The sequence below is a fragment of the Dipodomys merriami genome, unplaced genomic scaffold (genome assembly GCF_024711535.1).
Source record: "Dipodomys merriami isolate MVZ:Mamm:240054 unplaced genomic scaffold, mDipMer1.0.p SCAF_11, whole genome shotgun sequence".
NCBI lineage: Eukaryota > Metazoa > Chordata > Mammalia > Rodentia > Heteromyidae > Dipodomys > Dipodomys merriami.
In genome coordinates this window covers 29033558-29060835 of record NW_027202382.1, presented here as the reverse complement: position 1 = coordinate 29060835, position 27278 = coordinate 29033558, and the positions used below count along the sequence as shown (strand labels likewise).

General features: G+C 43.5%; 1 protein-coding gene across 2 annotated transcripts in view; it reads left to right on the top strand.

Annotated features, from left to right (window-relative positions):
* Fkbp15 (FKBP prolyl isomerase family member 15) overlaps window positions 1-26369 on the top strand; it is a 54160-nt gene extending 27791 nt beyond the window's left edge. The window contains exons 13-28 of one of the 2 annotated variants that reach the window (XM_070011890.1): window positions 3157-3259; window positions 3723-3829; window positions 5443-5557; window positions 6936-7045; window positions 7219-7326; window positions 7870-7964; window positions 9296-9368; window positions 13456-13627; window positions 16164-16300; window positions 17961-18116; window positions 19054-19206; window positions 20565-20687; window positions 21223-21330; window positions 21752-22440; window positions 23197-23293; window positions 25741-26369. In XM_070011890.1, coding sequence (XP_069867991.1) covers window positions 3157-3259; window positions 3723-3829; window positions 5443-5557; window positions 6936-7045; window positions 7219-7326; window positions 7870-7964; window positions 9296-9368; window positions 13456-13627; window positions 16164-16300; window positions 17961-18116; window positions 19054-19206; window positions 20565-20687; window positions 21223-21330; window positions 21752-22440; window positions 23197-23293; window positions 25741-25818 — 2424 coding nt within the window. In that variant the 3' untranslated portion in view covers window positions 25819-26369. Of the gene's footprint in view, window positions 1-3156; window positions 3260-3722; window positions 3830-5442; window positions 5558-6935; window positions 7046-7218; window positions 7327-7869; window positions 7965-9295; window positions 9399-13455; window positions 13628-16163; window positions 16301-17960; window positions 18117-19053; window positions 19207-20564; window positions 20688-21222; window positions 21331-21751; window positions 22441-23196; window positions 23294-25740 lie in introns of both variants that reach the window. The other variant, XM_070011882.1, reaches the window with a different exon arrangement.
* Window positions 26370-27278: the final 909 nt, after the last annotated feature.

Below are 27278 nucleotides of genomic sequence, written 5' to 3'. Positions count from 1 at the left end.
GGGAAATGCTGGTCTTAATGTTTCATTATTGCCTATTACTAAAGTTAAAACTGTTGTCTATTACTTAAAAATCAAACTGTTGGGTTTTGACTTTGTATTTGGTACTTTTGTTTGTTGTTTAAATTTGTAAGTTCAGGAATTTTATTGAAATCAAATGTGCCAATTTTCTTCTCTTTGTTGTTTTTGCTTTGGTGTGTGCTTAGTATTTCTATTTTAGCCAGGCATGGTGATACACACTGTAATCCTAGCACTTGGGAGACTGAGGCAAGAGGACTGAGAGTTCAAAGCCAACCTAGACTATGTAGTAAGACCTTTCCCCTCTCCCCTCCAAATCCTACTTTCAGATATTAGAAATGTCACATGTGGGACCTTGGAAGGTGGCTCAGTGGTAGAGTGCATGCCTCCCATGCATGAGGCCCTGGGTTCGATTCCTCAACATCATATAAATGGAAAAGGCTGGAAATGGTACTGTGGCTCAAGTGGTAGAGTACTAGCCTTCAGCTCAAAAGAGCTGAAGGACAGCGCCCAGCCCCAGCATTCAAGCCGCATGACTGGCAAAAAAAAAAAAAAGAAATGTCACATGTAATTTTTTAGAAATGTTTATTATTTTGTCATTAGATCTAAATCTACATAGAATTTGGCAGTATGAAGTAACTATATTAACTAAAACCATCCTTTCTTGAGTTGAAATATATGTGACTGACTTTTAATGTCCTTTTTTATTGATATAAAGTGAAGAAAAGAAGGATGTTCTTTCTTGGTACTAGGGCTTGAATTCTGGGTCTTGCATTTTTCCTTGGCTTTTTACTCTCTGCTAGCACTCTGCCTCTTAGCCACACCTTCTGGCCTTTTGCTAGTTAATTGGATTTAAGAGTCTCTTGGATTTGTCTACCTGGGCTGGCTCTGAGCCTCAATCTTCAGATCTTAGCCATAGCTAAGATTATAGTCATAAGCCACAGGCACCTGGCAAGATGGATATTCTTGATTAAAAAAAAAATCCTGAAATAGGCTATTTTTTATTTTTTTATTTTTGTTGGTCATGGGGCTTGAACTCAGGGCCTGGGTGCTGTCCCTGAGCTTCTTTGTGCTCAAGGCTATTGCTCTAACACTTGAGCCACAGTGCTACTTCTGGCTTTTTGTTGTTGTTGTTTTTTGTTGGTCATGGGGCTTGAACTCTGGGCCTGAACACTGTCCCTCAGCTTTTCAGCTCAAGGCGAGCGCTCTACCACTTGAGCCACAACACCACTTCCGATTTTCTAGTGGTTTATTGGAGATAAGAGTCTCACGGACTTTTCTGCCTGGGCTGGCTTTGAACCCTGATCCTCAGATCTCAGCCTCCTGAGTAGCTAGGATTACAGGCGTGAGCCACTGGCCCCCGGCCTCTGGCTTTTTTTGAGTAGTTTGTTGGAGATGGGAGTCTCACAGACTTTTCTGCCTGTGCTGGCTTCCAACCTTAATCCTCAGAGGCCTCCTGAATAGCTGAGATTACAAGTGTGAGCCACTGGCACCCAGTTGTTCTTTCTATATTGTTTTCTAAACTTGTGGAGTTTTTTGTTTGTTTTGTCTTGCTGTGTAGTCTAAACTAATCCAGAATTTACTATGTAGCCCTAGCTTGCCTTAAACTCATGATCCTCCTGCCTCAGCCTTTCAGATGCTGGGATTATTGGCATATATCACCATGTCTGGCTTTGTAAATTGATTTTTTTGCTCTTAATGTTATATCATAAATATTTGTTAATTTGACTAATGTAAATAAATAAAGCAAGGCATCATTACTTCTAAAGGTAATTCAATATTCTATATCAATGCATCTCCCTCCCTCCCTCCCTTTCTTCCTTCCTTCCTTCCTTCCTAAGGTTTAAGGTTTGAACCCAGGGGATCCCCCATGCTAGGTGAGCATTATACCATTTAAGCCATGTCCCCAATCTTCATAAATCCTTTTGTTCTAGTGTTAGACATTTAGGTTGATTTAGAGCTGTAATAATTTAAAAGTAGAATTTTTTTCTACTTTTTTTCAGAGGATGAGAAGTCTTTTTAATTTTGTTTTTAAATTTTATGCTGGTCCATAGGTTTGAACTCAAAGTCTGGGCACTGTCTCAGTTTTTTTGCTCAAAGCTAGTGCTCCACTACTTGAGCCATAGCTCAACTTATGGCTTTTTTTAGTGATTAATTGGAGATAAGAGTCTCACAGACTTTCCTGCCCAGGCTGGCTTTAAACCACAATCCTCAGATCTCAGCCTCCTGAGTAGCTAGGATTGCAGACACATAAACCACCAACACTCGGAAGTTTTATTTTATTTTATTTTTTTGGGGTCCAGTCCTGAGTCCTGAACTCTGGGCCTGGGCTCTGTCCCTCAGCTCTTTTTTTTTTTTTTTTTTTTTTTTTGGGTCCGGTCGTGGGGCCTGAACTCTGGGCCTGGGCGCTGTCCCTCAGCTCTTCAGCTCAAGGCTAGCGCTCTACCACTTGATCCATGGCGCTGCTTCCGGCTTTTTTCTTTTTGCTTATGTGGTGCTGAGGAATCGAACCCAGGGCCTCATGCATGCAAGGCAAGTGCTCTACCACTGAGCTACCTTCCCAGCCCCCACTCGGAAGTTTTAAAATGAAAGGATGGCTAAATCTTCAAACCCCAGTACTATAGCATAGCAGATTATAGTCACTTTATACAGTGCCGCAACATTTTCTTATCTTTGCATAAAACAAGAAGACGTAGACTTACTTCTTTTAGAATTACAGTCTAGTTTTATGAAAAGAAAGCATGGGCAAGCACTCTAAACTGTATTATCCAAAACCAGCATGTTAATGAAGCGCGATGACTCCTACTCTGCCCCATTTTTCACTGAACACCTTGAGGTCTATGGAGATTTTTTTTTTTCAAAATCAGTCTTAAGGTTTGGGAAATGACACATCCTAAAGGGCTGTCATTTTGGTTGCTACAGACAATAAAACATCAACTTTGTAGAAGGTTGGAGGAAAGTAACGATATGAAACTATTTGATAGGATTTTCTAGAAGGACTCTTTATTGCACAATGGTTGCTTCTTCCCCGGTGACGCATTCTCTCAACTTGGCTTTCTGCTTATGTTTCCTTCCTCTTCTTTGCTCAGTCTTCAGTAAAGGACTCTCAAATAAGTGACCAAATCCTTGTGTCTGTTTCAGGAAATTACTGCTTTGCGAGGAGCTGAGCAGCCCCTGGTGACACCTTCCAGCCAGCCTCCTCTTCAGCCAGTTCATCCAGTGTTACCACAGATGGCTTCACAGGGTAAGAAGGGAACCTCTCTGAGGCTCCATGTCCTTGAATCGGGTCAGCACCAAAATTAGCATCACTATTCTAAACTGTAAGGCTATTGGACTGGAATGTAAAACTTATCAATTTATCCCTGGGACAGAGCATCTCAGACCTGGAGACATACTTGGCCTGCTCATTGTGACTTTTGCTGTGTTGTGTTGTCCATTTGGGAAACCTGCACTCAGCTACTGACATATCTTTGTGTGTTATTTTGCATATCCCATCAGATGATAGAATCATAGAGGTCTAAGTCAGAGGCACATGAAAACATCCAGTTTCCTTCCACTGGCTTATGGCTGGGTGTCAGTGGAACAGGTGTAGGAAACTAGATGAAGAAAGTGGCTGAGTCTGATGTGTGGGGTATGTCAGGTACTCATCCAGATCTGTGCCAGTAAGCAAGGGTGGATAACAGTGGAAACATCTTGCTTTATTGTAGCAGCTCAGCCTTCTGTTTCTGGGCTCCAAGCACCCTCTCCTGCCTTAATGCAAGTTACATCTCTCGATTCCCACTCAGCTGTATCTGGAAATGCCCAGTCCTTTCAGGTAACAACATTTTCAAACCCTCATTATAAACTATACTTTATTGGTTAGTCTTTTTTCTTGTAAGCATACAGGAAGAAGATTCCTTCCTTCCTCTTTGAATAGTATCACTTCCCCAAAGTTGGAGTTGATCATTCCCCTTTCTAAGTTGCTACCTTCCCAGCTCTAAGACACAGTGGGTTACCTACTTCCAAGTTGTGAAGATGAGATGCAAGAGCAAGCCAAGTCCCTTGTATAAGACCTTTGTATGGCACATTGCCAGGATCCAGGCAGTGCCTGCAGTGAACACGTGCTTCCTTTCCTTTCATACATACCTACTTGATGGGCACATAGTCATGCCTTCTAGTAGGTTAGCATTTGGCACCATAATCAGCAGAGTACCTGCAGATTAAGGATGGAAACTATGGAAAATACAGCTGAATTCTGCTGTCTAGTTATCCTCCCAAAGTGTTCTCTTAAAGTAGGTTTTTTCTGTTATTATGGAAGGTGGTGGCAGCAGTCTATGGGCCTCTGCTCACTCTTTGCCAGGGCAATGATTCTTCTTTCTGCCTGAACACACTTGAATAAGATACACTCTCATTGACATCAGGGGCTTACTTTGCGGTGATTCTTAGTGAAGGGGGAGGAGCAATGGTGGGCACTATGCCTCACTAGTATGGGAAGTATCAAAGCTGGTACTGGTGGCCCACACCTATAATCCTAGCTATATGGGAGACTGAGATATGTGTGACTTGCGGCCAGTCCAGTCCAATAAACAAATGGTAATAACTCATGAGATTTCCTTCTTATCCAGTAGCTGGATATTGTGGTGTGCACGTGTTGTCCTGTTTTGCAGGACCTATAAATATGTGAATTGAGATCTTCCTGGGCAGGAAGTGTGACCATATAACTTGGGGGCAGGGCTCAGATAGAGGGCTGCCTAGCAAATTTGATGGCCTAAACCAAGCCCTGGTACTGCCAAACAAACTAAAAGAAGCCCTCCCACCAAAAGAAAATTATTCTGTCATAGACTAATATTTTTTTGTTGTTTAAATAATGGTCAACTAGTTACAGTGCCTCTAGAAATAAGCCACATTTCCTAATTTCAGGGAAAATAATTGTCTACACTAAAATGATAGGTGCTGCTTATTGAGCATGTACTTTCTGCCAGACACTTAATTTTAACTTTACCTCTGTCACTTCATGTCATCAACCTCCAAATCTATATGGAGTGTACTTTCATCTCAGAAACTAGCTAATTTTATTTAAAATCTCTGAACACTTCTCCATTTTACCTCAAGGGAAACTAATCAGAGTTTGCTTATTTAAAAATGCCTCATTTAAAAAAGGCCTGATTGAGGGGAATGAATTCACACGTCACTAAGTCACATCAGCAGTGAACTGGGTAGTGATCCAACATGTCCATCCCTGTATTTCTAGGTAATACTTCAGTGACAGGACACCTTAGATAACTGCTACAGTCCTTATCTGCTGCCCAGTCCCGATCTCATCCATCTCCAGCTTCAATAAGTTTGAATCTCCTCTCTGATTATCCATCTTATTCCACCAGAGAAACTAAGAGAGAAAAAAAAGACATGAATGTCTACAAAAGCAGCGATAACTCGGTCTTTTCTCAGCCCTATGCAGGTATGCAAGCGTATGCCTATCCCCAGGCATCTGCGGTCACCTCGCAACTACAGCCTGTTCGGCCCTTGTATCCAGTACCACTATCCCAGGCCCCCCATTTTCAAGGTAAGAAGTGATTCCCTCCATCTCTCATCTTCCACTTTCTCTCATCCTTTTTTCGTTTGCACTCCAACAACTCTCTTCCCTCCCTCCCTCCTTCCTTCTCTCTCTCCCTCCTCCCTTTTGTCTCTCCTTCCTCTTCTCCATTTTCCTCTCCTTTTCATTTTCCCTTTCCTTCTTTCCTTCTTTTCTTCCTTCCTTCTTTCCTTTCTTCCTAACAGCTTGGCTAAGGTATGATTTATAAATCACTTGTTTTAATCGTACAACTCAAAGATTCTTTGTTTTAAGGAAAATTTCAATGTTCTAAATGTTCTAAAATCCAATTTTAGAACATTTCAATTATCCCCAAGATCCCCATTCCCACTTTCTGGATTGTGTTTCATGAATTTTCTTCTACCAGTCCTTTCAATTTCCTCTGTCAGAGTGGCTAGAGTTTATGGAAAATAGTAAAAGAGCAAACTCTGGAAGAAATTGTGAGAAGACATGAAGACTGCTTGTGGGTATTCAGCATGTCATGAAAATAACACACTTTTATAATGAATATAAAAGGAAAAACTACTGTCCTTCCTTATTAAGCATCCCCCCCCCCACCGCCCCAACCATGAATAACCATTATTAGCAGTTACTGGGTAACAGTTCAAACAGTTCAGGTATTTTGTATATTTGTACCAGTTTCATGTAAACATACCAAACAAAATGAAATGTCATCAGGTGTGTTGATATTCTGCCTTATTCTGTGGTTTGTCTCTTGTTTGGTAATCACCTTGGTATGAGGGCAGTGGTAGGAGGAGAAAGTATATCTTACAACAGCTGTGAATTGGATCCAGCCTTTGTCTGGAACCGTGTTCTTCCATCTGGAAAACTAGTTTTGCATCCTTCAAAACACATCTTCTTCCCTCCCTGGTTCTCCCCTTCCCTCCCTCTTCTCCTCCCAGGGACACACTGTGTGATGGACCTTGTACATGGTTCATTTTTTGCACTTAAAATATTCTGTTGTAATGATTTATTTACATGTCCATATCCCCATCAGACTGAGAACTCAACAAGGCCTAGCACTTGCTTTACTCACTACTGTGTCCTTGGTACCTGGACAGTGGCATGAATGGGAAGCAATATGAACTGCCAGGACTATGGCAGTCCAAACTTGGCATTCTTGTGCCCTTGAATCACACTGTGTAACCCCTAATACATTTTGGAAGAACTTCACTTGGCTATTAATAGTTTTGGACCCTTTGATCTCCTTTCTTCCTGACAGTGTGAAAATACTCATTGTATTTCCTATGCCAAGGAAGCAGTCATGCCTTTCTTTCTTCTGCTAAAAGAGCCATTCACTTTTCCTCATGCTCTAGTTTTATAAGTTTCTTTTTGGTTTCTATCTCTTTAGGATCAGGTGACATGGCTTCATTTCTGATGACTGAAGCTCGGCAGTCTAACACTGAAATTCGAATGGCAGTCAGTAAAGTGGCTGATAAAATGGATCATCTAATGGCTAAGGTGACTGGGTCAGGGTTGGGGCCATGTTGGGGTTGGGGGTATAAAAGTGGGGTATAAACAAAACAGCCAAAGTTCTAAACAAGCTCTTCTTTGGTTTCTTATATTCATAGTAGTTACTGGCTATCTACGTTACTTTTTTTTACATTGTCTGCTTTCTGGCATCCCTTCTGTAGGTTGAAGAGTTACAGAAGCAGAGTGCTGGCAGCTCCATGCTTATTCCTGGCATGTCCGTCACATTGGAAACAAGCATGATTATGAGCAACATCCAACGGATCATCCAGGTGAGAGTGGTTGCCAGCACAGTACTTGGCCTAGAGGTCCTAACCACGCTCTCACTCCACACGTGCTGCACTTTAACATTTGGGTTAGAAAATCAGGAAAATTCATTAGGGCTTCATTTAGTCCCAGGGACTAGCGTATCTATTACGTACTATACTAATACTATATACTATACAGCTTAGCATATTATATGTTGTATACCATATTAATGTCATATAATATACTAATCATTATATTAGTAATTAGTCAGAAGGAAACATTGCTTTTGGGCCCTATTTCAGAATCTTGTTTCATTGTATGGACATTTAAACACACAGCCCATTTGGCTTAGTGATTTGTATCCATCAGATATATGTTTTTAAAAATTATTATATGCATATGAATGTTAAGTTCTAGGTTTTTGTCTCAAAGTACATTAACATGGGCTGGAGGTATGGGTCAAGTGGTGGAGCACCTGCATAGCACGTGCAAGGTCCTGAGTTCAAGCTGTTTCCTTTTATTCAGTACTTATAAAACACCTTGTATGTCATATATTTGGAATTTAGGAAAATGAAAGATTGAAGCAAGAGATCCTTGAGAAGAGCAGTCGGATAGAAGAACAGAATGACAAGATTAGTGAATTACTTGAACGAAATCAGAGGTAATGACAGGTACGGGGCCTGGATAGGAGTGTGTGTGTGGGGGGGGGGGGCCTGGATAGGAGTGTGTGTGTGTGTGTGTGTGTGTGTGTGTGTGTGTGTGTGTGTGTGTGTGTGTGTGTGTGTGTGTGTGTGTGTGTGTGTGTGTGTGTGTGTGTGTGTGTGTGTGTGTGTGTGTGTGTGTGTGTGTGTGTGTGTGTGTGTGTGTGTGTGTGTGTGTACTTATTTCTGCCCCTTCCTTCTCCTCCTCTTTTTCTTTCCTTTCCTGCAATGCTGGGAATTGAACATACTAAGCACATCTAAGCTACACTTCCAACTCTATTTCTGTCATTTTTGTTTCCTGCCTGTCATAGGAATTACTGCTTATGTTCTGGTTTGGTAGGAGGAAGAACTCACTGGCTCTGACATAAGACAAACCTCTATTTGACTCCCAATTCTGCCCTTCTTTTATTGTTAGTCACAGGCCCTAGTTTTTTCATCTCTAAATGGTATTAATACTTAGAAAGCTCTAATGTCAACTCTTCTTGTTTCTCTTATGCCATTTTATCAGCTGGAAATCAACCAGAGTCACATTAACTTTTATATGACACTCAGGCATTTTATAGTTTTTATGGATCCTTCTGAAGATTTGGGAGGTCAGAAGAGTATGCTATAACAGTATTTTATTAAAAATAAATCATTCTCACTGGAGACAAGTCTCAGTGGTAGAGTGCTTGCCAAATACTAGGCAAAAGGACCTGAGTTCAAAGCCCAGAACCAGACAGGTGCCCAATGGTTTGCACTTATAATCCTAACTACTTAGGAAGCAGAGACCTGGAGAATCAAGGTTTGAAGCCAGGCAGAAAAGTCTTCAAAACTCTTACCTTGCCGGGCACTGGTAGCCTGTAATCCTAAAGTCCAAAATTGAGGCATGGCTCAAGTGGTTGAGCTTGAGCCATGAATAAGAAAGCTGGGCCAGAACTCAGGACCATGTCTATACTTGCCTCAAAATAAAAAGGAAATAAAAAAAAAAAAAAAACCATATACCACCACCAAAAAAAAGGAAAAAAAGTTCTCCCATATTTCTTTTCTTCAGTGTGTATCTCTTATCTCCCAGGTAGTAGCACTGGAAGAGTGGCTTTCTTTTCTTCTCTCCTGTTTCTTTCCTAATTCTCTTTTACCATGCACCCTGTTTACTGCCTCCAAACTTTATTAGTGCAAGTGTAAGGAAAACAAAATGCTTCCAGATTAGTTTAATTAACAAAGTTTTGAGGACTGAGTGTGCATCAGATTGTACCTGACATATATACATGTGATGGTCAATAAATGTTCTTTGTCCTCATTTCTGACTCAGGTATGTTGAGCAGAGTAACCTGATGATGGAGAAGAGGAACAACTCACTTCTAACAGCCACAGAAAACACACAGGCAAGAGTATTGCATGCTGAACAAGAGAAGGTAAAGTAACTGGGCAGAGAAAAGCCCAGGTGGGAATATGCTGTGCTAAGGTGTGGTCCTGCATATGAACTTCCTAAGTGTCTTTTCAGCAGAGTTTTTGTCATCATTGAGAAGAGAAGGAGAAATCTTTCACCAAATTTTCATATATTATCATTCATGCTTCTGTCTTATAATATACTTTTTAACAAGTTAACTCAATAACAATCACCAAGCCAGTCGCCAATGGCTCATGCCTGTATTCTAGCTACTTAGGAGGCTGTGATCTGAGGTTTGCAGTTTGAAGCCATCCCAGGCAGAAATCCTGTGAGACTTTTATTTGTACTTAACTGCCAGAAACTGAATTGGAGCTGTGGCTCAAGTGGTAGAACAGGTAGCCTTGAGCACAAAAGTTCAGGGACAGTGCCCAGGCCAAGTTCAACCCCTAAGACTGGCAAAAAACAAAAAACCAATCACAGTTCTAATAGTTTGCTGAAGGTAAGAATTACACAATTTACTAAAAATTAAATTTATTCTGTTGACAAAATCACCAGAAAATTTCTGTAGTGCTACATAATAAATCTGTATTTGTTTTTTTTTTTTTTTTTTTTTTTTTTTTTGGGTCCGGTAGTGGGACCTGAACTCTGGGCCTGGGCGCTGTCCCTCAGCTCTTCAGCTCAAGGCTAGTGCTCTACCACTTGAGCCACAGTGCCACTTCCGGCTTTTTTCTTTTTGCTTATGTGGTGCTGAGGAATTGAACCCAGGGCCTCGAGCATGCAAGGCAAGCACTCTACCACTGCGCCACCTTCCCAGCCCCTGTATTTGGTTTTTAATTGGAATTTAAAATTGTCTAGTTTGTTCCTTCATCTGAGTCTGCCAAGCATCTTATAGTATTTCTATGGCTTCTGTCTGTTCAAAATTCAGAATTGTGACCGATTCCTAGAGTAGCAATGAGGAGAATGCTAATGGATCTTGGGTTGAGTTGGCTGACTGTGGTACCAGTCCTGCTTCTGACTTAGCCCATCACTTCTCTGCTGGGAGATGAACATCCTTATATCTGCTATTTCCTCAAAAGTTCATATTATTTTATATTTATATAAATATATGTATAAATTTATATATAATATATAATATACATTTGATTTCTCCTTGAAAACTTGAAAAGTTAAATAGGATATACTCTATAACTTGTGGCATTCTCTCACTTTCTCCTATTCTGGTAATAAGTAATAAGGATTTCTTTCATGTGTATGTGCTGGTACTAGGGCTTGAACTCGAGGCCTTGCTTGGCTTTTTTTTTTTTTTTTTTTTTTGCTTAACGCAGGCACTGTGCCAGCCTGGGTTATATAGTAAGATACTGCCTTAAGCAAATGAAAAAATGAAATTACTATTCTCTATGATACAATCAATATTTTTATATGGGATATAGAATAAAACTTGAAGAACTATTAGAGGTCATATACTTTAATGCACTTATTTTATAAAGGGACAGACTGAGGCCCAGGGTGGGGTAAAAGACTTGTTCCAAATCTCACTTCCCGTCAGTCTGTTTCTTATATCAGATTGTTACTTCTTTGGTTCTATTTTCTTGCTTCTAACTTGAATGCTATTTTTCTGTTATTCGGCACCCTTGGCTCTTCTGTCAGCATTTTCCTTTCCCAGCTCTCTACATGTGCAGTGGAGTTTGATCTGGGGTGTGAACTGGGAAGCCATCCTAGTCCCATCTGCTGTGTAGGTTGCTGCCATTTCCTTTTTACTTGATGATATTTATCCTAACCTTTTAAAAACATTGTAATTATGTGTGTGTATATATGTACATACATATATCTATGTACATGCACCCACATACATATATACACTACTTTTTCCTAATGATACAAGTTGTATTCTAGAAAGTGCAGGTAAATATAAGATATCAATCATCCAGAGCTTTTCTGGTCAAGGAGAATCATTTTTAGTATATTACCATTCTCCTTACACATGGACATGTATTTGGGTGATTGTAATTTTAGGCTTCTAAGCGGGCCTTTCTAGCTGAAGGCATGGGTAAAAAGAGTTTTGGAGTGACCTTCCACTCTGTTTCCTTCAGTGAGACAGTGACCTTCCATTCCATTGCCTCTCCTTTGAGGTATGTCCCTCCTGGGGTTCTTAGCTGCTGCAAGGTCTTGTGTGGGTGGTACTTATTCTGGGATTCATGAACCCTCTAAGCCATAAATTGATGCAAAGTTCTCTGAGCTCTGTGCTAGTTCCATTTTCATGGTATCTGTTCTTCGTTTGCCATTCTTTTCATTGACCATCATTGCTGTGGTCATCCTTAATATTCAGATATTATCTGATAGTTTTCCAGAGTAGTCATTTCAGTTTTGTCCAATGTCACTTGAGAATTTTTAGGTTCTTCAGAGTAAAGATGGTCCATGTTTGGCTAAGTATATGTAGAAGGAAGTTAGTATTGTACTCCTAGGAGAAATTGTAGACTTAGGAGTTAGTATCTGAATTTTTTTTAATTTTTCTTTTTTTTGGGGGGGGGGGGGGTCCGGTCGTGGGGCCTGAACTCTGGGCCTGGGCGCTGTCCCTCAGCTCTTCAGCTCAAGGCTAGCACTCTACCACTTGAGCCACAGCGCCACTTCCAGCTTTTTTCTTTTTGCTTATGTGGTGCTGAGGAATGGAACCCAGGGCCTCATGCATGCAAGGCAAGCGCTCTACCACTGAGCCACCTTCCCAGCCCTTTTTAAAATTTTTCATTGTCCCATTTTATATGAAAATGGGGAAATAATTATATTAGTATTTATATAAATGCCATCCAGTGTGAGAGTGCATCTCTCGCAGGCTTGAGGAAGTGGACAGGAATGAGAAAAGATTGTCATTATTGACTTTTTTTTTAAATACTGAGCAGGAGAAACACTTTTTTCAGGAGAACAACTTATGAAACATCTTTTTGAAGAGACTCATTTATAAAATATAGAAATCTATAGGCTGGGAAGGTGACTTAGTGGTAGAGTGCTTGCCTTGCATGCATGAAGCCCTGGGTTTGATTCCTCAGTATCACATAAGCAGAAAAAGCCAGAAGTGGTGCTGTGGCTCAACTGGTAGAGCACTAGCCTTGAGCTGAAGAGCTGAGGGACAGTGCCCAGGCCCAGAGTTCAGGCCCCGTGACCAACAAAAAATAAATAAATAAAATAGAAATCTAGTAAGCAAAAAGAAAATATAAAGCACCCATAATTTTACCTAGATTAACTATGGCTTTAAAAGGTCATTCAAGCTCTCCTTTACATAAGTGTTCATTATGTCAAAATAGAATTATATCTGATATGTATTTTATAATCTACTTAAGTTCCTTATTTAATATTAGGTTTGTGACTGTATTTCATAACATTAAGGGTAGGGTTTTTGTGTGTGTGTGTGTGTGTGTGTGTGGCAGGGGGCGGGGTGGGGCGGCGTGGGGGGAAGTGGGGGTATTTGCTAGTCTTGGAGTTCGAACCAGGTCCTGGAGCTTTTCCTCGGCTTTTATTCCACTCAGAGCCAGGGCTTTACCACTTGAGCCATGCCTTTTCTTCTAGTGTTTTGCTGGTTAATTGAAGATAAGAGTCTCTTGAGTTTGTCTGCCCAAGCTGACTTCAAATTGACATTCTTAGATCTCAGGCTCTTGAGTAGCTAGGATTGTGGGAGTGAGCCACTGGTACCGGCTTTAATTAAATATTCTTTTCAAACACCATTTTTCATAGCTACAAATAGGATGAATGTGTCATAATTTGCCTAAGTGAGCCTGTTCTCAGCTTTTTGTGAGTTTTCCAGTCTCTTAACAACCTTAAGCAATGTTGCATTGACATGCTGGTAACAAATTTTTTATAATCTTGTATATAAGATGAATAGTATTTCTTAAGGACAAATTCTGTAAAAAGAACTGAATTTGAGATTGCAAATTTTCAAGGCTTGGTTTTGGTTGGTACAAGTTGAAGGTGGCTTTAGCTCCCTTTCTATCCACCAATTCAGTTTGCTTAACTCAGGTATAGCGTTGGTTGGGTCAGCACTTAGAGATAACCAGCATCTATGCTTTTGGACATTGTTCTTTGTCACTATTCAGGCCAAGGTGACAGAAGAGCTAGCAGCAGCCACCGCACAGGTCTCTCACTTACAGCTGAAAATGACTGCTCATCAGAAGAAGGAAACAGAGCTGCAGATGCAACTGACAGAAAGCTTAAAGGAGACAGATGTGCTCAGGGGCCAGCTCACCAAACTGCAGGCAGAGCTCTCAGGTATGGCCTTGGGGGAGGATGCTGGTGTTACTGTCTTTTTAACTTAAGAACTAAAACTGCTTCCTCCCTGTCAGTCCCTTTGGCAGAATGTCCTTGAGATTTGTGCAGGCCTGAGTGAGCATCAGAGTGGGCTGATAAAAATCAGAGAGAACTAACCATTCATTTGGAATTGATCAGTTGTCACCATTCTCCTGTGTTTGGACAAATGTTACTTCAATGTCTTTGGTACTTATGATTATCTTTATGTTCTTGTTTTTTTGTAATAGTACTGGAGTTTGAACTCAGGGCCTTGTGCTTTTGCTTAGCTTTTTCTGTTTAAGGCTGGCACTCTACCACTTAAGCCATATTTCTACTTTTTTTTTTCTTGCTGGTTTATTGGATATAAGAATCTCACATTTGTCTGCCTGAGCTGGCTTTGAACTGTGATCTTTTAGTCTCAACCTTTTAAGTTGGTAGATTATAGGCATGAGCCACTAGTACCCAGTTAACTTCATGTTCTTTTAATTCATGATTCATGGACTTAAAAAAAGAAAAGAAGAAGTGTTTCTTGTTCTGTTTTCATCTGTCTTAATGCTGAACTCCAATTTTGAGGCCTGCATTCAGGCACCTCTGCTTGGCTCACCAACCTGTTATACTACCCACCCATCTGAGCCTCTACTGGCTACTCTTCAGCTCCTGCCATTTTGCTTCTTATCAATGCTATTCTTTGGGCTTAGGATGCCCACCATCACTGATATTTGTTTCTAGTCCTCTCCCAAATCTCTAGTACTTTCTAAAACTCTTTCAGAAGCTTTCCCTGTTTTTTTCTAGACTATTTTTTTCTCCTTTGAAATCCATATATCTTAGTGAAATTATTCTCATCATCATCATCATCATCATCATCATCATCATCACCATCATCATCTTTTTTTTTTTTTTTTTTGTCAGTTGTGGGGCTTGAACTCTGGGCCTGGGTGCTGCCTCTGAGCTCTTTAGCTCAAGGCGAGCACTCTACCACTTGAGCCACAACGCCACTTCTGGCTTTTCTGGTGGTTGTATTGGAGATAAGAGGGTCACGGACTTTCCTTGCCTGGACTAGCTTTGAACCGCAATCCTCAGGATTGTGAGAAGCTAGGATTAGAGGCGTGAGCCACTAGTACCATCATTTTGGGCACTCAGTGCCTTGCACTTGCTCTTGACAATGCTTCTAGTTCTTTTTGCTTTTTAGGTAATTTTTCAGATTGGTTCTCACTATGATCCTCCTGTCTGTGCCTCCCCAATGACAGTCATGAATGACAGTCATGAACAACCACACTGCACTTGTTTATTGAGATGGGAGTCTTGCTAGCTTTTTGCCCAGGCCAGCCTCAAACCACATTGTCCCATACTATATCTCCTAAGTGGCATGTGCCATGGTACCATGCCTCTTCATGCAACATGGTAATCATTATCACAGCCTTTGATAAGTAACATTTAAATGTCTGTTTTCCCTTCCAGAATGCAAATCCCTAAAAGACTTGATCTCTACAAGTCCCTTCCTCCACATAAGGGTTATTAGTTCAGTACCTAGCACAAGGCCATCTTGATGATGGGACAGAATGTATCTCAGTATAGAGGATCAAAGTGGAAGGCAGATGGGAGCAGTGGCCTTGGTGAGGCATTGGGTGGAGGCAGCTGGAGCTGCAGCAGAGTTGGGTCAAAGTACAGTTCTCTGCTTAATGAAGGGTAAAAAGCTTTGAAGTGATTCCTGGAGATATGTTCCTTCTCTGTGGAGCTTCACTTGTGCCAAAGTGAGGCAGACATATGTTAGACAATTTGTAGTTAGGTCATTTTCAATTTGAATATGGTGTAGATCTCTCATTTCTGCCTTTGTGGTGCCCTATGAGTTACCTAAAGAATCTCAGCAGCTTTTCAAATAAGCATATTTTAGTGCACTAAATTAAAAATGTAAATCGCGGTGAGTTTGGTGATGAGGCCTAGAGTCATAGCTGATGAGAGGTGGAGACCGGGAATCATGGTTGGAGGACAGTCTGGGCAAAAAGAAATTTGTAAAACTCCATCTCAATGGCACATGCCTGTCATCCCCAGTGGCCCAGGGAAGAACAAGTAGGAAGATGGCCTGGGCATAAAGCAAGATCTTCCCTCGTAAATAACCAATGCCAAAATGGTACAACTAGTAGAATGCCTGCCTAGTGAGGGGCCCTGAGTTGAATCAAAAAAAAAAAAAAAAAAAAGAACCCAACCAACCTTGGGACCATTTCCCAAGTGGGTCTCTCTGCTGGGAATGTCGCTTTTCTGTTTTGCATGTAAGCAGGGTGACATCCACACATGTGGAGATGACTTCCTACAGGTGAATGCAGGTTGGTGGTAGGGTCGGCTGATGGCTTGAGAAGCCCTCATTTCAGGTCAGTAAGGTGATAACACACAGGTGAGAGGAGGATGCCTGAATGGTAGAATCGGGAGACTGCAGCGTGCTGCTCTGGAAGCGCCTCTGAGGGGCCACCCCGCCAAGGCAGCCCTGCTTCTGCAGCCAGGTCTCTCCGTGCTTCTCTCCCAGAGTGTCAAAAAACCTTCGAGCAGTCACAGTCCAAATTCAAAAGTGAAAAGCAGAGCCGGAAACAGCTGGAACTTAAGGTGACGTCCCTGGAGGAGGAGCTGACAGACCTTCGAACTGAGAAGGAATCCCTGGAAAAGGTAAGTCTGTAAGCCACACAAGTGGCCTGGATTGGTTGCTTAAATTTTTTTATTCATTTGTCCTTTAAACATTACAATTGTAGTTATAACTTTTATTGACTCATGCCTGTAATTTTATGCAGAAATTGGGAGAGTTGCTAGCCCAGGCAAAAAGTTCATAAGACCCCCATCTCAACTGATAAAAAGCTTGGTCTGGTGGTGTGCTTGTCATCCCAGCTCCAGCTATGTGGGAAGCTGTCTAGTAGATAAAAATGAAACTCTAGGGGCTGAGAAGGTGGCTCAGTGGTAGAGTGTTTGACTTGCATGCCTGAGGCCCTGGGTTCGATTCCTCAGCACCACATAAGCAAAAAGAAAAAAGCCGGAAGTGGCGCTGTGGCTCAAGTGGTAGAGCGCTAGCCTTGAGCTGAAGAGCTGAGGGACAGCACCCAGGCCCAGAGTTCAGGCCCCATGAACAGACCCCCAAAAAAAAAAAAAGAAACTCTATTTGAAAAATAATTAAAGCAGGAAAGACTGGGGCATGGCTCAAGTGGTAGGACACCTGCCTACCAAGCTCACAACCCTAAGTTCAAATTCAAATCTATATATTTATAAAATATGTATATTTACATATATGCATATGTATCAATCCACTAGAAAAAGAACAGCTAATACAGAAAAGTGTAATATCTAAAAATTGTCTTTATCTCCTCTCATTCGAGATAAACATTACATGATCTTTCCAGATGGTTTTCTATACTCATAAAAGGATACATATTAACTTATACATAAATGTCTTTGGTAACATTTTTTAAACCAAAATAAGCTTATGTTTAATACTTTCAAAAAGTACATTGTTGTGCTGGGAAGTTGGCTCAGTGGTAGAGTGCTTGCCTTGTAATGTATGAGGCCCTGGGTTCGATTCCTCAGCACCACATAAGCAGAAAAAGTCAGAAGTGGTACCGTGGCTCAAGTGGTAGAGTGCTCACCTTGAGCTGAAGAGCTCAGGGACAGCGCCCAGGCCCAGAGTTCAGGCCCCACAACCGACCCCTCAAAAAAGGTACATGGTCATTGTATTACATAAAAATGAGATTTTTCTGGACACTGGTGGATCACACCTATAATCCTAACTACTCAGAAGGCTGAGGTCTGAGAAGTGAGGTTCAAAGCCAGCCCCAAGCAGGAAAGTCAGGGAGACTTTTTTTTTCCCAGTCCTGGGGCTTGAACTGGGGCTCTATCCCTGAGCTTCTTTTGCTCAAGGCCAGTGTTTTACCACTTGAGCCACAGCACCACTTCAGGCTTTTTTCTGTTTATATAGTAATGAGGAATCAAACCCAGGGCTTCATGCATGCTAGCTAGGCAAGCACTCTAGGCCACATTCCTAGCCCTTAGAGAGACTCTTATCACCAATTAACCAGCAAAAAGCCAGAAGTGGAGGTATGGCTGGAGTGGTAGAACATCAGCCTTAAGTGAAAAAGCCAAGCAAGAGCAGGAGGACCTGAGTTTACACCCCAATGCTGGCACACACAAAAAAAGGGAGTGGGGTGGGGAATGAAGCTAAAGTAAGAACCATTTCCAGGAACTGAGTAAGGGTACATTGATGTCAGTAACCACCGGAGCACCCCTGTCCCTACCCATCCTCTGTTAGCCAGCGAGAGCTGAAGGTTCTTCTCTTGTGCCTAAGAACCTCTCAGAAAGGAAGAAGAAATCCGCTCAAGAGCGCTGCCAGGCCGAGGAGGAAATGGAGGAAATTCGCAAGTCACACCAGGAGGAATTGGACAAACTCCATCAGCTCTTGAAAAAAGCTCGCGTATCTACAGACCAGGCAGCTGCTGTGCAGGCAAGTGGCACTGGAGCACTCTGGAATTACAGGGGGCATGGATGACTTAGAAAGGAGCTTATAGCTTCTGCCTTACCTATCCTATTTCTTACATTTAAGCTCTCATCTAGCAGAAAGGTGGAAAGATGCAATCCAAATGCAAACCAGGAATCAAATGGAGACTCTTCCTTTTAAGACCTTAGTTAATGTCTAATGGCTTTACAAAAAAAAAACATACAGCCAAACAGCCTGCTGAAGGCATCCTCCAGACACATCAACATACTTGACAAGAAGAGATTTATTTAAAGGTCATCAGAAAAGCAGGTCAGGGATAGTGGCAGGACACAGCTGATGAAAACCTTTGTCATTGTAAATTTAAAACCTGAACTAGATGCTATATGGGCATGCTTGTAAACCTAGTTACTCAGGAGGCTGAGATCTGAGGATCACGATTCAACAGCAGCCCCTGCAGATAAATTCAAGAGACTCTTACCTCTAATTAACCAACAAAAAGAAAAGGCTAATCAAGAATGAAAACCAGGCCCTGAGTTCAAGTCCCAGTAGCAACACATAAATCAGTAAATAAATACATAAATTAATAATTTTAAAAATCTGTACAAACATTCCCTTTAGAGTGCATTGGCGCCCTCCATTTAGTCACCTGTGGCAATTTACATTTCTGCACCTCTGAAGTTTAGGGTCTTAGCCCTGAAAAATGATGATCACACTGTGGTCTTGACCTCCAGGAACCTTTGTCTAGTAAAACCTTTTAGAGTCATGACATCTTCCTCCCTCCATTTCAAAAACACATTTTCTTTCACAGTGATTGAAGTCTTTCAAACAGCTGCTTGCCCACATATGGAGAACCTGGGCTGTTAGCTCCTTCTGCATTCTAGAGGATGGGCCTTCAAAGGTACAACAGGACTTACAGGATGTGGTCATTGCTTTGTCTTGGCAGTTGTCTGTGGCACAGGCTGAACTACAAAACCAGTGGGAAGCAAAATGTGAGCACCTGTTGGCCTCTGCCAAGGATGAGCATCTGCAGCAATACCAGGAGGCATGCGCTCAAAGGGATGCACACCTGCAGGAGCTCACCCGGCTTCAGGAAAAGGTAGCTCTGTCACGGGTCACGCCTCTTAAGCGGCCCAGCCAGCAGGTGCTTGAGTCCTTTGGATCCTTTTGAGCCTCATAGCTAGGAAACACATGCTTGTGTCACTTTAGTCCATCAGTTATCTTTCCCAACTTACATAGAGTGTTGGGTCAGTGACCTGGAAAAAGAAAAAGCAGGATCAGTGTTCTGGAACATGTTTCCTAATATTATTTGATCCCTCCTTTAGTAAGAAAATATTTACTGTGTGTCAGTTGTGGTGGAGCCACTGTGTAAGAGAAGGGTGCCTACAAAGAACTCAGCCTTGCAGGAGCCTCACATCCAGAAAGAAAAACAAAGATACACAATTAAGCACTGTAGGGCTTAGAACAGGAAGTGCCTTGGAGAGCTGGAACAGCGTTCCAAAGGAGGTGACCTTCAAACTGAGCCAAGACCAGGTAGCAGTGTTAAGGTAGGAGGAAGGACATCTGGGTCAAGGCACTGAGATTGGGGTATAGCTGGGGGTATGGTGGGATTGTTAGTTGTGAAAAGGCGAAAGGTGGGAGATGGGACTACCAAAGTGCCCTATGTAGAGGCCAGTTCCTATCCTTTTAGTACACAGAGATCATGAGGCAGTTTTTGTGCATGTGCATGTGACTAGTGTTCTTATCCAACCCCCTTATATTCATTATATTACATCATTTATTTTTAGTATGAGAGGCTGAACTCTGGGCTTGCACATGCTAGGAAAGCACTCCACTGCATGAACCATAATTCTGGCCCCTTTTGCTTTAGTTTTTGTTGTTGTTGTTTTGTTTTGTTTTGTTTTGCCTTTAGATGGAGCTTTGTGCTTTTGTCCAGGGTGGTCTGCAACCTCGTTCTTCTACCTGTGCCTTCCAAGTAGCTAGAACTATAGACATATACCACCATACTTGGCTTTATTACATTCCTTTTTGTGTGTGTGCAGTACTGCTTTTTTTTTTTTCTCAAGACTGGTGTTCTACCACTTAAGCCACAACTCTACTTCCAACTTTGTTTTGCTAGTTAATTGAAATAAGAGTCTCACAGACTTTTCCTGCCTAGGATGGCTTCAAACTGTCATCTTTAGACCTTAGCCTCCTGAGTAGTTAGGATTACAGGTGTGAGCCACCGGTACGTGGCTTTTGTATTATATTCTTGACCTGATTAAAGATTTAAGCAACCTGAAGTTCTGAGGAAGTGAATATGCTACATTAGCAGGTAGACACCAACAGGTGGGGCCCAGCAGCCCTTCGGAGGTTAGGACTTGATGCTTGGGGTGGATCTTCTCCACCTGGGTTTCCAGACCTCTGCGTACTAGTCCAGGTTCCTGATGCCACAGCTACAGTCTGTTCATTTTGCAGTGCTCAGCCCTCCAGACCCAAGTCACAGCCCTCACAGAGCAAAATGACCGACATACCAAGGAACTGGAGAAGACTAAATCCCAGGTGTCTGGTGTCCAAACGGCTGCTGACCCCTCAGAGAAGGTGAGCTGGTATTTGAAAGAAATGGCAAACCACTGAGGTATTGAATGTGTCTATCAAGCATTCAGAAAGCATGTGGCCAACATGTTAGGCTGGTAGTTTTTCTTCCTAAATTCTGATGCACCAGTTGTCCGGCTTAAAAATTAATCCTTTAGAACCTACCATCATAGTGGCTAATTCAGGAATCTGATGCTTCAGAGGCTTTAATGGAAAAGCCCAGAGCCACTCATCTCCGTGGCTAGGGGACTCTCGGCGGTGCTCATGGAGGGAGGGAGGCACCAATGGATGGTCTTAGAATAGTCTTGGCATATTGGCAGAGCTTGCCTGCTCTTAATAGGGAGCTGTCAGGGCTAACTTCTGTCACAGTGTGCTTGTCACTCAGTGTTGTCCACTGCACAGTACACTCAGTATCTGCAGACATGACTAGCTGTGCCCCTCTGTCTGGTACCAAGTTGCCTTCATTATAGCCCCTCTCTGGGATTTCTGTGTATCTACTAATGACTTCATTTTGGTAACACGTATTTTGATCTTCACACAGGTCAAGAAGATCATGAACCAGGTGTTCCATTCATTGCGGGGAGAATTTGAGCTGGAGGAATCTTACGATGGCAGGACCATTCTGGGGACGATCATGAGTACCATCAAGGTACAGCCAGCCAGTTGTCAGTTGTTTCATTGGACTGAGTATTTCATTGCCTAAGTGCCTTCTAAGGGATTTGTGAGTAAGAAGAGACTCAAAGCTAATCATGGTGGCACATGCCTGTAATCCCAGCACTGCTGAGGCAGGAAGGAAGATCACAAGTTCAGGTCAACCTGGGCTATACAGTGAGAACTTGTCCCAAAACAAACACACACAAAAATGAATGAATGAATAAAACAGAACAGTTTCAGAATCGTTCTTCGTGATTGGGATGCCTGACATGACGTGTTCTGCACTGATGGGGACAGGTGCTTCTTAGGGAGAAGCACAGTGGTGTGGACTTGGTACAGCCAGCTGAGGCTGGGCTGCTAGCAGAGCCTCCTGGCTTCCTTTCAGTGCTCATGTCCCTCTTCTTGGTTTTGGTCAGATGGTGACTCTGCAGCTACTGAACCAGCAGGAGCAAGAACAGGGAGCGAGCAGCAGTGAGGAAGAAGAAGAGCGTCTCCACCCCCCTATCCAGGAGCAAGAACAGGAGCAGACAGGCCCAGCCACTGCTGAGCCGTGTCCAGTGCCCACAGGCGGGGAGAGAGAGGAGGCCCCTGAGGTGCTACTGGAGCAGGTAGCAGAGGAGGCTGACCTGCTCCCTGCTCCACAGGCTAGCACACAGAGAAGGGAAGGGGAGCCCTCAGAGGCAGAGACACTCTCTGAGGTCCAAGATGGCTCCCTCCCACCCCCCAGAGCTCTGGGGCCTCTGGCTTTGATTCCCCCTGAGCCTTGCAGTCCTGCAGCTGTGAACTCTGAGTTTGAGGAGTCACCTGCTGCTGGCTTGGTGGCAGCAAGCCCTGATAACCCACTGGACAAGGCGGACATTGGGGAAGTAGCTCCAGACGGCCCGCCACGGGGAAGCTCCAGGAGACAGACACTGACTCCAGACCCTGAGAAGGGGGAGCCACCGGCCTTGGGGCCTGAAAGCCCAGGAGGAGAGCCTGAGCCTCCAGAGCTCAGTGATGACGCCAGGGCCCCCCGCCCTGCTGCTCCCCACAAGGCACCGTCAGGCACAGAAGCCAGTCCTGCAGGAGCTGCCCTCAGACCCAGTCATGGCTCTCCGCACTCCAGGTATGTCCCTCTGGCACAGGGGCAGCGACAGGATGGCTGGGCGTAGAGCTGCTATGTTTGTTCCAGGGCTGGTAACTGGTACTGGCTCGCTCCTCCACCCATGCATTTGTTCAACGTGGCAGTAATGTGGTAGGCAAGGAAGATGTGGTTCCTGAGCACAGAAATGAAATTATGAATTACAAAAAAAGTGACCTACATAAAAAAAGAAAACAAAACAAACAGGATGCTATGGTAGAGAATAAAGGAATATTCTATATTAAATGAGTCGTTAAGGAAAAAGTCTGAGAAAGTAACATTTAAACTGAGACCCAGGATGGAAAGAAGCCATCCATACCAAGAGCAGGAAGAAGAGATTGCAGAAAGAGAGAACAGCATATGCAAAGGTCCTGTAGTGGGAGAGGACAGATCCTAGTTAAGAAACTGAAAGCAGACACAGTAAGTAAGTTGTAAATGATGCTGAGATTGGGAAACTAGGTAGAGACCAAGACACAGATTTTTATATCACTGTTAAAATTGGACTTCATGTAAGTACCCTGAGAAGCTATTACGGGCATTTAAGCAGAAGAGTGACATAGTTCAGTTAATTAGCTTTAGAAGACTACTTTGGCTACAGGCTATGCAGGATGTGGAAGGGATAGAATGGAGGTGGGAGGCCTTCTAAGGAGCCTCACCCAGGTCCTGTGAGCCTCATGGCTGGAGGACACTGTGGTGGGGAGCAGAAACAGCAACATGTTCTATGACTTGATTTTTCTTCAGTCTCTCTGGGGACAAAGAGGACGAACTGTTTCCAGGGGCAACTCTGAAAGTTCCAAGGCCCAAAGCTCAGCCGGAGGATGAGGATGAAGATGAGGTGGTAAGGAAATCCCAGGGCCTGCCACGGCCACACCCCACTGCCTGGGGTCTCTTCCCCGCTGGCTGGGAGACGAGAACAGGAGCCTGCTGGTGGCCTGCTCCCTGGACTCTGTGTACTGGGCCGTGTGGGAGTAGTTCAGGGGCTGTGAGGGGGCCACTGTGTTCTCGGAGTGGAGATGGTCAGCTGCCACTTCACTCCTGAGAGGCAGTCATCCTCTCCATCCATGGAGGAAAGGTGGGAAGGACTTGAAGATAACCTGAGAGGCGTCCTTCTTCCTTAACAGAGAAACTGAGGCTCAGAGGGTAATTTGCCTGAGCCACAGAGCCAGGTGATGGTAGAGCAAGGCTCCAGCTGCACTTTTGTTGGCTCTTCCTGCTTTCTAACCTGCTGCCCTCTTTGGTCATCACAAAGCCTCCGGGCAGAGCTTCAGCGCTGACAGCACAGCCGCACTAGTGAGTGACAAGCAGCAAAGCAAGTGCTGACAGTTCATGCATCTGCTGTCCCCATTGTACTAGGTTACAACCCTGCTGACTGTCACCAGACCATTGTGATTACTTGGTGGGAATTATTCAGGCAAGAGTTGTGTGTCTGCAGAGGAGCTTCAGCCTCAGGCTATCCCAGGGACAGAAATAGGGGCCACTTCTGTCTCCTCATATGTTCCCCAAGTGGATTTTGTCTTTTGCCAAAAGCCATGACAGATCTGGGATCGTTTGTTACATACCAAAGCCCTTCCCTCCTTCCTGCCTGCCTTTGAGGGAAGTATGATAGTTCCACCTATTGGCCTTTCTTCCTAAGATAGTTCCATTTAGAATACTGAATGTAAATTCTATACTTTATAAAAAAAAAAAAGATGGGAAAAAATCTATCCCTAAGTACAATTGAAAATGTTACTTATTTTACCTTTTTGTGCCAGTCCTGGGGCTTGAACTCAGGACCTCATCCTCTCGCTTAGCACTTTCACTCAAGGCTCATGCTTTACCACTTGAGCCACAGTTCTACTTCTGGCCTCTTGCTTGTTAATTGGATATAAGAGTCTCTTGGATTTGTCTGCCCAAGCTGACTTCACACAGAAGATCCTCAGAGCTTAGCCTCCTGAGTAGCTAGGGTTCCAGATATGAGCCACCAGTACACAGCCTATAGGTAAAAAATTTAATTAGCCATATATAAGTAGCATGACTGCCAGTACCACCAAATGAACATTTGTTTCTCGGATACTCTGAAATCACTTCATATTCTCATTTAATCATCTACTAATCCATTGAGGTAGGTACTCTTAATCCTGTATAGATCGTATGACTGAGGCTCAGCAAGGCGTATCTCAGGGTATGTGGCTGGTAAACAGAGCCAGAACCATCTCCAGAACAGAACAGATTGTCAGCTACACTTGAAAGCCCACTTTTATCAGTTTAGACATCATTGAGTAACTGAGTCTTAATACAAGATCTGTTAGTGGATGTATGCCATGCTCCCTTACCTTGGCCTGGCTCCTGTGAGCATTGATCTTGGTGAAGCCAGTAGCTCACAGAGCATGAAGTACCTTAGAGGAGGCAGTTCAGTCTGTGCCTGTCTCTAGCATTGGCTCCATGGCCTCTGTGGGACTAGTTCCCTGCTAGTCCAGAAGAAAAAGGCCAGAAGCTTGAGTCATTAAAGAGAGAAGGGGAATTTATTTTGGCTCCCAGTTTCAGAGTTTATTTTTTTAAATTTAAGTGTATTTATTTAGTTGGTCATGGGGCTTGAACTCAGACCTTGGGTGCTGTCCCTGAGCTCTTTTGCTCAAGACTAGTACTCTCCCATTTGAGCTACAGCATCTTCCCCAGTTTCAGAGTTTCAATCAGGCCCCTTGCTTTGGACCTATCATTGTGGCAGGCACATGTGGGTAACATAAAATTATTCACCTCATGGCCAAGAAGCCCAAAAGAACAGGTAGAAGGAGCTGGACCCTGTGTTCCTAGTCTTTATCGCGTAGGATTTTTCCTCCTGGGAGGGTAGACACGTCTTTTTCTCAAATGATGAGGTCACATCCAGAGCCAGTCAGGCTACCTTAGGCCATGACAACTGTGTTTTTGAATGTGATTGGTCCATCATCTGCCTGTACCCTCTCTCATCTCTCAGGCTACTGGCTTCTCTGTTTCTGTCTCCTGCTCCTGTCTCTTCTGATCCTCCTTTCTCTACATAAATTGTGCAAATTACATAAGAGGAAAATCTGTTAAATCAATACCTGTGCACAAATAAATGACAAAATTAGCCAAACAAAGTTGGTCTTCTGTCTCTGTTGTCTTAGCTTCATCTGGAAGCCCAGGCTCTCTGGCTACTGGGGTGGTCCATCCGATGAACTTCCTTTCCAACTGAGAGCCCAGAACAGACGTTGGACCACTTCCTCTCACAGGCAGGAAGGCTACCTGGGGTGGGGACAGATGAGGACTGACCACTCTTTCCTGTTTTGTCAGAGCATGAAGGGACGCCCGCCCCCAACACCCCTTTTTGGAGATGATGATGATGACGATGACATTGACTGGCTGGGATGAAGACAGGAAACTGGTGCACAGGTTTCTCTACCAACCTTCCTCTAAGCATGATTTTGCACAGCTAGCCCTGGGTCTAGGCAGGCCACGGGGTGAGGGCCAGGTGAGCGCTCTAAGGACAGATATCTGAGACCCCGTGACCTGGAAGAGGATCATGACCCTGCCTTTTGGACTGGTGTTTTCAGAAGCCCATCTGGTCCTGCCTGAGTCCCAGTTGGAGAAAGGGCTGGTAGATTCCCTCTATCCGGTCACCTATAAGAATCCTTCCCTTTCTTCCAAGCTTTTCCTTCTTTCCCTTCACTCTTAGATGGACCTGTGAGCCTCCCCTCCATCTGTCTCCCAGGCCTCAGCTGTAGCCTAGCACACAAGACCTGTCCTCTGGGGGAAGGGCTCCCTGGAGAACGGCAACTACACCATCTCAGTCCGGTTCAATTAGTAGCCTGGCCTGTGGTCCTAGAACATGTGTCTTTTTTTCTCTGCCTTAAATCTTATCCAAGAGGTCAACCGGTATAAGAATTAACAAAGCTAAAATAAACATCTGTAATGAAACTGGACTTGGGCCCTTGGGAGGAAGCTGAGTTTGATTTCAGGTATGGCTGTGCTGCTCTTTGGGAATCTAAAGGGCAGGAGCTACACTTGGGTTGGTAAATGTGCACAAAGACACCTGGACATATTCAGTACTTTGCTCTAACATTTTCAGGCTGTCACTCTGTTGGCCCCGTCATCACATCTGCTTAAGGCTGATTTCCTGAGGCCCAGCCCTGTCCTCTACTAGCCCTACAGGCTGTCCTGCAGCCTGAGATGCCGTGCAGAGAAGGTTTCCTCACCTCCACTGTTCGTGACACCCAAGGGTCATTACTCTGAGGGCATCTTCCACTTCTGAACTCAGGCCAGGATCAATGCAGAGAACAGCAGTGACAAAATATCGTCTGGGTTTGTTTATTTGAGAATCTTCAAGAGACCCAAGTAACCAGTCTTTAACAAGCAGAAAATGTTTAACAAAAATGTTCTTGGAGGGTGTGGGGAGCATAGCTCAAGTGGTAGAGTGCTAGCAAGTTCAAGGCCCTAGATTGAATCCCCAGTATAAAAAAGAAATTAGGAGACAGACAGACAGACAGACAGACAGACAGACAGACAGACACACACACACACACACACACACACACAGTGACAGAATTAGGAGACAGACAGACAGACAGACAGACAGACAGACACACACACACACACACACACACACACACACACACACACACACAGTGACAGAGACAGAGAGAGACAGAAAAGAAAAATAGAGAGGAAACAGAAAGGAAGGAAAGAAAAAGAGAAGAAAAAGCTTCTGAGCTCCAATCCAGATCTGCTGAGATAGAATTTCCATCCTTTATGGTAAAATGTAGAGCACAGCCTTGTCTTCGGTCACAATGCAGTTCTTTGTTCAGGGGTACTGTATGGCTTCAGCCAAGTGA